Source organism: Pelobates fuscus, chromosome 5, assembly GCF_036172605.1.
Source record: "Pelobates fuscus isolate aPelFus1 chromosome 5, aPelFus1.pri, whole genome shotgun sequence".
Taxonomy (NCBI): Eukaryota; Metazoa; Chordata; class Amphibia; order Anura; family Pelobatidae; genus Pelobates; species Pelobates fuscus.
In genome coordinates this window covers 52009141-52023041 of record NC_086321.1, presented here as the reverse complement: position 1 = coordinate 52023041, position 13901 = coordinate 52009141, and the positions used below count along the sequence as shown (strand labels likewise).

At 34.9% G+C, this 13901-nt stretch overlaps 1 protein-coding gene across 2 annotated transcripts in view; it reads left to right on the top strand.

The window, feature by feature from the left end:
- The window catches only part of SYT4 (synaptotagmin 4), a 37381-nt gene extending 23698 nt beyond the window's left edge, over positions 1-13683 (top strand). For both annotated transcript variants that reach the window (XM_063453845.1, XM_063453844.1), the window contains exon 4: positions 8163-13683. In XM_063453845.1, coding sequence (XP_063309915.1) covers positions 8163-8470 — 308 coding nt within the window. In that variant the 3' untranslated portion in view covers positions 8471-13683. The remainder of the gene's footprint in view (positions 1-8162) is intronic.
- The last annotated feature ends 218 nt before the right edge of the window (positions 13684-13901 follow it).

The following is a 13901-nucleotide window of genomic DNA, read 5'->3' as shown; positions in this document are numbered from 1 at the left end:
TGTTGTATGTGGTATCAGCTAAGCCAGTAATAAAACCAAAATGTAACCTCCTTAAGGAGAAAATGTGTTACTCCAAAAGTGCTTAAAGTATAACATAATTTAAATAGAAGCTCTACAAACATCTGTGGAATAACTCACCTTTTACAGAGTCTAAACTCATGGCTCTAAGGTTTACAGGTATAGTGCCACTACAGACTGAAGAAGCTCAGAAGGGAGAGAAACGTGTTTTGGCTTATACAGGATTTCTTTAATACAAGAATGTTTTTTATTTTACTGTTTTAATTCTTTTTTTTGCTAACACATTTACTAGTATTTTTAAGAGTCCTCTGAAGACTCAGGAATCTTCACTGGGGAAGTGCCATCCGCTCCATAATGGCACAATACCTGTAGAGCCACGAGTTTAGGCTTTGTAAAAAAAAAAAAATGAGTTCAATACCTATTTTATACTTTTATTGGTTTTCTATTGGATATACCAGACATTTGATGCCTTTCTCACTTTTATTTCTACCGGAGGGAACATCTTAATGAAGTAGTAGTGTGATGCTGCCCTAATAGCATAACAATCCTATATGCGGAGCCAATACATATAGGTTCCATTGCATGTGAGTGACCTGATCTCAGAAAAGATACATTGCTTATATTTAATTACCATCTCCTTAATTTTAAGTTACTCCTTTAATTTTTACTTCCAGTGCTCCACCATAGGTATAGGTGTATCTTTTACCACTAGAAGTTGTGAGTACCTTGAGTAGGCCATCTATGGCTGGGTGAGATATGTACACAGTATTAAAGCTCTTGATGTCTTCCTGGCTCTTAGGCAATTTAACTCTTTAACTCCCTTCTAAAGAAAAACATAAATCAGTTCTAGTTTTTCACCTATTCCGTTCCTAGGTGTAGTAGGCACCTGATCCAAAACCAGTTCACACAAGATTAGTTACTTTACAAAGTGGGCAATGAATGGACAATTCTTCAAAATCAGTTGGCTGAACAATGTCAAGTGAGCTACTACAGTTGTTGGTAAATTGTGCTGCCTGTTACATGGTAATGCCATATACTGTGGAAGGGAGGACTGAAGTCTGAATATGTCAGTGGAGACATGTATGATTGAATTGAACACCTGTGAATTGACCACTATATTCACCACCACTACAGGTTAATTTGTTTCTTTACCTGATACCAATAGTATTGCGATTAGTAGCAGCCAGTAGTAGTAGCATACTAGTTTTCCTAAATACAGAGGAATTATATGGAAAAAAAATTCACATTTTGTGTACTACCAAAAATGAACAATTTTAAATAAATTAAGTGACAATGCATGGCTTTTATGTACTGACAACATACTTTATACATGATGACATTACATACATGTGAAAAACTCTGGTCTCTGGTGTGTTGTGGTGCTCTGAGTAATCAAGAAGTGCCAGGGGACCATGAGGGAGCTCTTAAAGTAATCTGCATGTGATAAAAGTGCAGACCAGAAAACTCTCTTGATCTATTGACGGGGCACAGGGACAATCAAGTAGTAACTTGGTAACTGGCTATGCTACCTTAGGGGTACTCTGACTCTACTGATTGGTAGTTCGAGAATACCACATACATTTTATGATAATCTTCTTTCTTTACATGCATAAACAAAAAAGTTGTAAACCTATGTCTGATTCTGACCTTCTTTAGTAAAATTTTTATTAATTCTCTTTTGTTAATTTCTGCTTTCCTGGTTTCCTGTTCTCCATTAGTTAAAGTCTGTACAGCAATGTTTTACAGACTGTCATTAGGTTGATAAACCATAAAATCAATAAAATTAGTCATCTATTCATCCATCTATTTATGGGCCATACAGATCAATTTCTGACACTCAAAACAGGTCGTAATATAAATGTTATCTAGGGCCCACGGTTTACTTGCTTGATGTCTCAATGAAGAAGACAAAATTCCGTATATGATGTGTCATATAAAGCAGGTTGCTAATAAATTCTGTAGTATGCATTTTAAGTAATAATTTGGGTTTTGAATAGTTAATGTGATCTCTTTTCCAAATCTACCATTGTGCCTTGTGTGTATGATTTAGCTTTCAAATCACTATAATTTGCTGTCTAGTACATTTTATTTTCATTCATTTTAGAAAATAGAAGAAAACACCACATATTGGGAATTATATGTACAATATTTAAAATAATGTTCAAAAAGTAACTTCTATGCATCAGGTCAGCATTGCTTTCCTATGGGGAGCTCTAATGCATGCTTGGCATTTAGTGCACATGCACTTTAGTGCCCACTCTTTGCGGGACCACAACCTCACATTACCTACATTGGCTCATCGGAACCTCTAGATTCACAGTCACATTATTCTTGTCTCCATAGTGCTTTCATATGGGTGGTTAATTTCTTGTGTGAATATGGGGTTTGTATTTTTGCAGTCTGGTAAAGTGTGAATGTGGGATCAGGACTGATGCAAGAATTTCTGACTACACAGGTGCACATGCATTTTGCCCCCTTCTCCTGCAAATAACACATTTATAACACTTACACAGAGGTGTCACATAGAAATATAAATATTATTTATATATCTTTGTAACCAGGGCCGGCGCGTCCATAAGGCGGCACAGGCGGCCGCCTTAGGGCGCACCGGCTCTGGGGACGCAAAATTCCAGTGACCGGCAGGAGGGAAATGCTCCCTCCTGCCAGGTCACCTCCTGGATCCCCGGCGCGGCGTCCGGCTGAACTGGATTGCGAGGTGGCGAGGGAGCTCTGATCTGACGTCATATTCCGGCTCCCGCAGCATCAGAAAACAGCCTGCGAGGGAGCAGATCAGGGAGATCAGAGCTCCCTCGCCACCTCGCAATCCAGTTCAGCCGGTTGCCTCCCAGCAGCCCCACTGGACCACCAATAAGAGACCCACGCCAGCTCTCCAGGTAGGGAGGCTGGGTGGGAAATTTAAATTAAATTTACATTATTTATTACTGTGAGTGTGTGTGTGTGTGTGTGTCTCTGTCAGTGTGTGTGTGTGTGTGTGTGTGTGTGTGTGAGTATATGTGTCTGTGAGTTTGTGTGTCTGTGAGTGTGTGTGTCTGTCAGTTTGTGTGTGTCTGTCAGTGTGTGTGTGTGCATGTGAGTATATGTGTCTGTGAGTTTGTGTGTCTGTGAGTTTGTGTGTCTGTGAGTTTGTGTGTGTCTGTCAGTGTGTGTGTGTGCATGTGAGTATATGTGTCTGTGAGTTTGTGTGTGAGTATGTGTGTCTGTGAGTTTGTGTGTCTGTCAGTGTGTGTGTGAGTGAGTGTGTGCATGTGAGTATGTGTGTCTGTCAGTGTGTGTGTCTGCATGTGTGTCTGTCAGTGTGTGTGTGTGCATGTGAGTATGTGTGTCTGTGAGTTTGTGTGTGAGTATGTGTGTCTGTGAGTTTGTGAGTCTGTCAGTGTGTGTGTGAGTATGTGTGCCTGTGAGTTTGTGTGTGAGTATGTGTGTCTGTCAGTGTGTGTGTGAGTATGTGTGTCTGTCAGTGTGTGTGTGTGCATGTGAGTGTGTGTCTGTGAGTTTGTGTGTGTGTGTGTGAGTTTGTGTGTGTGTGTGTGTCTGTCAGTATGTGTGAGTGAGTGTGTGTCTGTCGGTGTGTGTGTGTCTGTGTGCATGTGAGTATGTGTGTCTGTGTGGGCATGTGAGTGTGTGTGTTTGTCAATGAGTCTGTCAGTATTTGTGTGTCTGTCAGTGTGCGTATGAGTGTGTCAGATAAGTGAGTCTGGCTGTCAAATACGTCTGTGTTTGTCATTGAGTGTGTGTGACTGTCAGTGTTTATACACCCCTGACTGTAGCGTGGCCAAGCGGAGTGTACCGTGGTACAGGAACTTCTGTTTCCTGTTCCTGGCAGGACTTACAGGAAAAGCTCACTTACCGGGATTCACTCCGCTCAGCCATGCTACAAGAAAGGTAGGAGGCACACCAGGAAGGGGAGGGGACCACTATCGGGGTGGGTGGGTGGCGCACCAAGGGACAAATGCATCTTCGCCTATGTACCCCAAATTCTTTGCACCGGCCCTGTTTGTAACTTCCAGTGCAAGGGTTTGGAGGCTGCATGTAGGAGTGTGTGTGTACAGAGTGGACTGTTAGTGTTGTAGCATATGTGTAAATATGTGCTGTAATGCTTATGATGTAGAATATGTGGACAGGGGCAGTATATAGTGTGTGTGTCTGGAGGTGTATGTATAGAAGATGTATTATGTATGTGTGCAGGGGGTGGGAGGGGGGGTATGCATGAAGGGAGTGCATGAAGGCAGTGGAGGAGCAATTGATTTTTTTTTTTGTATTATTTATTATTATTCCAAAACCATAAGTTCTCTCCTATTCTTTTCTATACCTTGGGCCAGGGAGGAGATCCATGGTGGTCAAATATTCACTGCCAGTGGTTCTGGTCTGCATCCTGACAGCACTAGATAATTATGTTTATAAAGCTAATAAACATGACAGGAGAAACCCAAGGTGACTTCTTTATAACTTTATTAATGATTTTTTAACTTTGAAAATAACTAGTTTACAACATAGTGAAGGAACGTTGTAAGTGAATTAAGTTTTCTGAAGTTCCAGGATGTTTTAAAAGTGTCTGCAAGTTTAATACTTCTCTTAAATAAACAGTTTCTAAATCATAAGCCTTGCTTCCTTTCTATCAGTATAGTAGAGTGTGAGTCTCCGTCAGGGGAATTGTAGTTAGGGTTGCATAAACAAAGACACTTAACTGATACATTTCAGAAAATTGAGCAGTGAGACTGCAGGGATATAATCTAGACCAGAGGTGCCCATATGGTAGATTCACAACTCCGATGATGCTGTGCATGTCTTTAGAATGGCAAAGCATCATGAAAGCTATAGTTTTAAAACATCCGGGGATCTGCCTTTTGGGCACCCTTGATCTAGACACCAAAACTACTTATTTAAGCTCATTTTTTGGAGCTTAGTGTCAATTTAAGAAGTTAAAGGTCTGATTCCCAAGATATTATTTTGCTGAGACTATTTACCATAAATAAATATAAAAACAAGTCCTTCATATCTACTTTCTCGAACAGTAGGCTTGATCTTCGGGTTAGATTATGAGAATGGAGAAAGTAACTAGTTTAGTGCTCAGAAAACTTCTGTCTGTAGTGGTCCATATAACCCAATTGGTAAAATTTTCTAAATCTCATATAAATGCAAGATCATGTTCCATGAGCCATATCAATTGCTGAGTAATAGATTGTACTTAAATTGTACTGATTCATGCATAAGTGCAGTAATGTTGGACTACACTGATTGGGTAATGTTCCTTCAGCAGTTTATTTATCTCAGTGCCTATTCCCTGCCTTATTGCGTAGATATATGCTTTTATAGTACTACCCGTGTTACTGTGATCATCATATTATCAGAGTTACTTGTTCAAGTGAGAATTGATGGGGATTCAAAATAAATTCAAAATGAATTTAAAATCCAAGGCCAAATTAGCTGAACTGGGAGCATAGTTACCATGGAGAAATTTTCCAATTCAGCTATTTTGGCCTTAAGATTGAAATGAAGTTTAAAATCAAATTTGATGTCCTTACAATTCTAACTTTAGTGCATAATGCTGTACATGTGCTTGTATTGCTATGGCATCAACCATTCCCCTTCGTTTAATGCTCTTTACATAATATACAATTTATGCTGTTTTAAAATGGTTATCAGTATCCTTTTGATAGTTAATGGCCATCTCTTTTGGTGTAGCTGAAAAAGTGTGTCGGAACAACATCATTAATACATCTCTTTGGCTACAACATGTGCTTAATCCTCATTAAACTGATATCAGTATTTAGTACAGATACTCTACATGAGTTATTAAAACTACTGAAGCTTGAAGGATTCATAGTAAATTATTTTGTCGTTACACCTAATGTGTTTTAACGGATACTATGAATCAATTTTGGGTCAAAGATGTATTTGTTGCATGCTTTTGTTATTAGTTACCGAAATGCCCAAATTTTACATATAAAAAAATTATTTTATTTGCTTCTGATATTTTGTTTCCCTGGCTCATATTGTACAATATACATAATGTAAGTTATACAGACAGAAGTATAAATGTGTATTTTCTAAATTTAGCACTGGTTTTATGTAACCTAGATGTATGCCCAGGGAAAAAAATAGTTCAATATCATTTTGATTAATACATTTTAGAATTTTGGTTAATTTCAAATTGTAAAAATATTGATGAAACCGAATTTCATCCAAATATATAATATTTTTTTTTTAAATCTCTATGGGGAATTAATGAAGGTGGGATTCACAAATTTACAAAGTTACCAATTTAGGGAGTTATCTACTAAACTGCTTGAAGAATGTGCTTAAGAAAAGCCCTTAATTTTACTATTTCAACTGTTTAGTAGACAGCTAACGTCTTGGCTTTTTTATATGGGATTGCCATATTTAAAGATAGCAAATTAGAGAGTTATCTACTAAACAGCTGAAATAGGAACATTTCGAAAAGTTATTTCTAGTTGTTTAGTAGATATATCCCTGATTTGCTGACCTTATGTAGGATTGCCATATTAAGAATACCAAATAATGGAGCTATTTACTAAACAGATGAAAGATCAAAATGAAGAAAAACCCTTGTCTTAATGTTGCTCGTTCATTTGTTAAGAAGATAACTCTAATTTGCTATCTTTATAAAAAAACGAATCAAAAATTCTTTGAATTCTTTCAAATTGACGAATTTGAAAAAAAAAATGTGACTGGTAATGAATGTAACTATGTCTAATATAACCCATCCATTAGCATTACATTGTAGCAGCACAGGATAAAAATTCATGCAACTTAACTGTAATACTTAAAATATGTCTCTTTACTATTTCTAACTTGTCAAACTACGTTATTTAAAACCCAAACCCAAAGCCTTTTAACATTTTTAAATAATAGGCTGTAGAAGTGTATAATTACTATGCCTCCCTTAAAGAGATATCCTAAGCACCAAAATAACTTTAGCTTAACTTCTTAAGGACAGAGGCAATTATCCAAGTTCTGAACCAAAATCTAGACTTTGTGATATGTGTTTGTTTCACCTTAATTGAATGGTTTCTCTTTAAGTGACCCTTATCTATTATATAAGTGGTTCCTAAACTAGTCCTCATGACAAACAAACAATCCAGGATTTATGTATTTTCTTTTTTTTATTCCAATGAAGATACTGACAAAACCTGGACTGTTGGTGGAACGTGAGGACTGGTTTGGGAACCACTGTATTATATACTGCTGTTTAAAGGACAGAAAGGGCCTTTTAAAAATGCCATATACGTATACCTAAAAAGAAATAAAATGTTGAAAATTGGGAAATTTAAAAAAAAAAATGTTATTTTTATTTTTTTGCTTGTAATACATTTTACACATTATACTAACACCAGGAAGGGCTTAACAAAGTCATTTTGGTGTCTAGATCATATCCATGAAATCTCCATGGCTCATAATTAAAATTAATAAAACTATAAAACATAAAAAAATGGGATAATTTTAGTTTGTAGATGGGGTTTATCCTACAATTTTTTCAATTTTTTATGGGGGAATTAAAACATTGATCAGATTTTGAAATACAAAAAAAAGAAAGGTGTGGCACTGTTACTTTATTAAAATTATTTTAATTAAGTGCAGTGCTCTAAAGGTACAGCAGCAATGTTTTCATCATGTCTCATCTTTATCTAGCCAACAAAAGAAATACATGATTTGCTTCAATATTCTCTAAATATCCAGAAAGAAAAAAATAGCTTTCTAAGAATGTAGGGTTTATGAAATACATGATACATGATGCTTATTTATGTATTTTAAGGAGGACATTAGATGCATTTTGTAGTATTACTCTCAGCAATATAATAATAATAATAATAATAATAATAATAATAATAATAATAATAATAATAACTGTACTTTGCTTATAATAGTTATTACTACTTCCCTACCCTTCCTTCCAACCCCACACATAGGTTTCATGCTACAATCTTTCAGTGAAATAAGACAGGTATCTCAGTACCCACATTCCAAACCTTCTATTAATATAGGATTCTTAACTGTTAATATATAGTCAACAACTTTTTTTGTATAATTTACCTTCTAATTTTATGAAACTATTATGAATGTTATATTTACATGTGTCAATCTTATTTTTTATTTTTTTTCAGATCCTTATGTGAAAGTGAATCTTTATCATGCTAAGAAAAGGATTTCCAAAAAGAAAACTCATGTCAAGAAATGCACTCCAAACGCTGTATTTAATGAACTCTTTGTGTTTGATATACCATGCGAAGGTCTAGAAGACATAAGTGTTGAGTTTCTTGTGATGGATTCAGACAGGGGCTCCAGAAATGAGATTATTGGGCGGTTAATTCTTGGAGCTTCTGCAGATGGAACAGGTGGAGAGCACTGGAAGGAGATCTGTGAACACCCTCGGAGACAAATTGCCAAATGGCACATGCTTTGTGATGGTTAGAATCCTAGACATGATTGGACTTTAAATATATCCCCAAATCCTATTTCTTTGCAGTGTAATATAAGACGCTTCAAAATACAATTTTTTTTCTGTTATTTCTTTTCTTTTGTGAACAATGATTTAGGAAAAAAGTTGGAAAAACTCAAAACAAAGATAACATAATGATGTTACCTTTATATTTGTATATGAGGATTGCACAGTGCATACATACTGTGTATAATCAATTCCACTAAATGCAGTGGAATACATTAAACTATGTTCATACTCTTACAAAGCTCCCCAAATGTCATGGGCAATGACTTTGTTATTGTTCATAATATTGAGTGTTCCAATGAAGCTTTAATCTGTCATGTAAACCCACTTTCATAACATTTAAAACATATTCCAAAAAATGAAAAAGAAAGGGAATGACTCATTGGGAACAACTTGATTTACTTGCATCTCATGCTTTGTTGTTCTTCTTGTGAGTTGCTGTAAAAACAATCTGCTGTTTGAAATTGTGATTCTATTAAATTAAACATTTAATCAAATGCAGAAGACAAAACACAAAGTTATGAAAGGACTCTGAGAACAGTATTGTGTTCAGTTACTAATATGTCTAAAGCATGCTTGTATGTGTGTAAGGAGTGAATCCACTGGACATTGAAAGTGAGATTCAGGCCATGAACTCGGGTTCTGAAAAACTCCATGTTAAAGGAATTGAGGTTATATATGCAGAACATCTACTAAAATTTTAAATTAAATTCCAAAGCCATTCTCAGAACAGATGAGAATATTCCAGATATAGCAACAAAATATTAAATTCAGGATTGAAGTACGGTAATGCAATGGTAACAGATGTTTAGGTACATGTTAAAGATCAGGTTGCAACTTAGAAATCAGGAACATAGCTCAAGAGAAGGTATGTAATTTTACTGTGAACAAAAAATTAAATTCATGACTGTTCTAATCAGAAAATAACTGCTAATAGATGATAACTACAGAGTCAGACCCATTTCAACATTTTGTAATTTTTACAATAAAGTCAACTTTAGTCACAATATTCAATGATACACAAATTGAATTGGAAGGACATCATAATAAAAAGTGAGAAAAAAGCTTGAACATGTTTTTTCCACATAAATTACTATACCTATATGGGTACACGTGTAATAACACGTGGAAAATTGTCCAAAAAGCATTGCATATTCACTACTTCATTATAATTCTCTTGGCCCATAAATTGATGAGGGGCATTGTGGAGTAAAGATGAAATACAAAAAAGGTCTTCATTCTTGCCAAAAAAAATAAAAAATCAAGATTCTAAAATATACTATTAACTGTATTTGAATATGTTTATCTTGGGGATGTGAGATGGTATTGATATATGGAATATAAATGACTCATACATTCGGATATTTATGAGACCCAAATCTTTCAGAATTTCTTGAAGACGATTTGTTTTCTGGTCACGAAACATATTTTATACCTTTGTGAAAATACAGATTAACTAATAGAAGACTTTGGAAAGAGACATGAAAATTAAATTTGTTATATATAAAAAAAAAAAAATACAACACAGAGATATTAAGAGGCTTCCTATTTAAAATATTGTCTCATGAAAAGTTATTACTTGCTTACAGCTATAACAAACTATATCAGTTTGGAAGGGAAAGTGATATCGAAGAAGCTATATGCCTGAATATATTAATTTAGAAGAATAAAACGAGCAAGACCAGGTGATGAAGATCTATCATGCAATTATGGATAAATTGAGCAAGAACAAGACAAGTGTCCAATCTGGCATCCTATATAACTTTAATTAAGTAGCTTTCTAAATACACTGTGAAAATATGGGACACAACAGATGCATTACCAAACCCTTTTGAACACAAAATTGTTTAACATTCTTAGCGGTTGTGGTTGTGACTGCCTGCATTGCAGTCTATAAGTGTACTGGTGTCTATAGAATATAGGTTTAAGAGACTCTTCTGAAGACCTTCACATAAACAAGTGTTTAATGTTTCTACTCTGTGAAGATTCTAAAACAAGTGACAAATGAATTCACAGTTATGGGCTGACATGTTTTTTTAAGCACGCAGAAATAGTTGTGCTTATCATTTTACGTTTTACCAAGCCTTTAGCCTTCTCATTTCCATCCATAAGATGCCTTTAGGCAAAGACTGCATCTGTTTTTTTTCAGGATACCTTTTAGGTTTATCTTAATGCTACCATTATTTTTAAATAGAGCAGTGAATAGTTATAACTGAGCCTGACACCTACAATGTTAACTAAGAGTAACTGAGTGTGTAAAGAAGTGCAACAAAATGAGACAGGTCAGATAAGAACCTTCCTCCAACTAGGATCAGATAAAAAAAAAAAAAAGGAATTGTAGAGGAAAAGCCTTGTGAAAATGCCATATTTTGTGATCTTATATACACTATCATGTTGATAGGTAGAAATGGCCATTTGATTATTAATTACTTTTTGGCAGTTAGACAATACCTTGAAACATTATTATAGAACTATATCAGTCAGTTCAGTCTTGTTACATTCTGAATATATAGATCTGTTTAAGACAGTGGGAACATAAAGAGATCCTTGTTGTATTCTATATAAAACTATTCTTAAAAAAGCAGAAAAATAAATCATGTGAAAAGATTAGTGCACTTGACAAATAACAAAAACTATTACCTTGAAAACTGCAACATATTTGTCATTTTACAATTGCACTTTTTGTCCTAGCATTTGGTACTTGTGTATAATATATTTTTTATTACTTTATGTATTTCTCTATAAAAGCAAGATTGTAATATATCAGAGATAACATTTTGTTCATGGTTTCATGTTTACAAAGACATTTCTTTTTAATTACGCACACGTGAAACAAAGTTATTTAATCTTCTGTTGGTATATTAAAAATTAGTTTAAGATATTGCAACATAAAGCAAACTGTAAATATTTTTAGGCTTGGTGATGTGCCACAAAGATAATTTTCTGGATTATTGATTTACTAAGCAAATAAAATGAAGATATCTAATGTATACTCTTTAACTGTTCTAAGTACTATACCCTCTACAGCACATTGTACAGGTTATGGTGCTGCAGTCTGACAAAAAAGGGTGCGTTCCTGGTGTCTATGCATAGCCCTTTGCCTGCTTGTCTGTTAAAGTGGAAGTGAATTTTGAGATTATCCAGTCCAGCTTTAGTCTGCAATGACAGTCTGAAAGCACCTGGCTAAACCCACTTCCAAATGGAGCTGTCAAAAAATATTCATAAATCTATAGATTAGTTGTTTTGTTTTTAACTGAAGAAATATCTCAGGATAATTCCCATTGACCTTAAATTTCAAAGCTCAATGATTATCCTCTGGGACTCTGCATAGGACATGTTGTTTCTTCTGGTCCCAGAGGATAATTATATTGTTATAAACTTAGGTTATACCCTGATCTATTCAAATTGTGACTGACGTCCTCCAAATCACATCCTTCCTGCTATTATCTAGGGCAAAGTTATGCCCTGGTCACCCCAAATGAGGAATGAACATAAATATTGGAAACAGTTAGCATAAATTTGGTAGATAATGAGACAATTTAGATAATGAATTATCAATGTGCACTAGATTTACTATTTTTGATAATCTATCATATCTGAATGAGGTATAGGGAAGCTAAATGTTTATAAAAAAAAAAAATAGCTCAAATACTACAGGAATGCAATCGCAAATAATTCCAGAGTGACATGCCAATATAAAAAAAAATGCTAAGCATTATGGGAAATAAAATACTACAGTGGATGGGATCTACTATTTGGAAGCCACTATTGTAAATATTAAGGATTAGTTAGGAATCCCTTTACATTAATGTACATTAAAGAGAAATGTAGGTAGAGGGAGGTTCATTGGAATGGTGTCATGGGGACAGCACATTCTTTGGCACTCTGGGATGGATAGTAAGGGATGTGTAGTAATATGCTAAGATAAAGGCATCCCTCAGCATAAAAAATAATTTGAATAATGGTAAAATTTATAATTCTTGCCAGGGAACTGTACATTCACATGTATGGGTAGTTATGTTTATTGTATTATTATTCAATGCTATGGAACTTGGCACTCTTCATCATGGTGCCCATTGTGTCCATTGGATCCCCAGTGATCATATTTTAACATTTTAACTTGCTGTGCATGTTTAATAGAAGTAGAGGTCCATAAGGCAGGACCTTCTATGGGCATAGGGTAAGTCATCTGCAGCTGAATTATAATTATTTGTAATTCCCCAACCAATCACATGAGATAGGTGAAGGAACAGGTGGGCAGCTGTGGATTCTGATCTACTCAATAAAATTTTAAACTCTGGCACAGCGTTTGGGGGGTAACTAATACGTAATATTTCCCATAACAGTGCACAGGGTTTGTAGATTTGGAAGGATCCGATCATTCAATAATGTTTCCATTTATAGGTCCCTCCAGGGTAATTGGGGTCTGGAGCCTTGTGTTGTTTATTTTTATTATGCACTATTTGCTCACAGACGTCTTGAACAGTTTGGAGGATATTTGTAAATTATTGGAGTTTGGTAAATCTCCGAATGCATACTATGTGTGACCATTTGTTTTTCAATTTATTAGCAGATTACTCAGAGCATTGTGAGTATATACTATAGTGTGTCTTTGACTCATTGATTGTGTTTGGTGTATATACAAATAGTAGTCCAATAGAAAATGTGTGAATTGCCACCAACTATTGTTAAACCAGAGTTTGTTTGGATTTCCAAAAATAAGATAGGAAAAGCATATTATACTTGTACTTGGCCTATATCAATATAAGATATTATGTCATAGAATTTGCAAAATATAATGTGCATCAATATCATTATATTTTTACTTTGCTTTTACTTTCACTAACAGGCACTACTTTAAAACATAATTTGATACAGTACGCAAGTAATGTTTTTAGTCCCATATTAAGTACATTATCGTGCATTTTGTTGGTGAAAATGATTGAAAGAGCACAAGTGAATAAATATGCCTTTACGGATGTTTGATCTACTGTTCAGATGCAGGTGTTTACTGTTCAAGTGGTATGTGAAACAATCTGTTTGACTATAACCAGATGCATTTATATGTTCTAACAATTAAATACAAAACGGGTGTTTTGCATGTAATCAGTGGGTTGGGAGGAATGTACACTGTTGTTTGTTGCAATCTATTTATTAAAAAGCTATTCATTTCAACCATTTATCCTGTTTCCTACTTATCACCAGCTTTATGTTGTGTCATTCCCAGTGAGAGCATGGCAGTGGCATTTAACATATTTTAATTACAGAGTCATGTTGCTTTAAGATACATGTGGAAATACTAACACATTTGGCAATGTTCAGCATTATGTATATACTACTACCTAAATCTATACACAAAAATAATTATACCAAGTATAGCATTTGGTATCGTATGGAT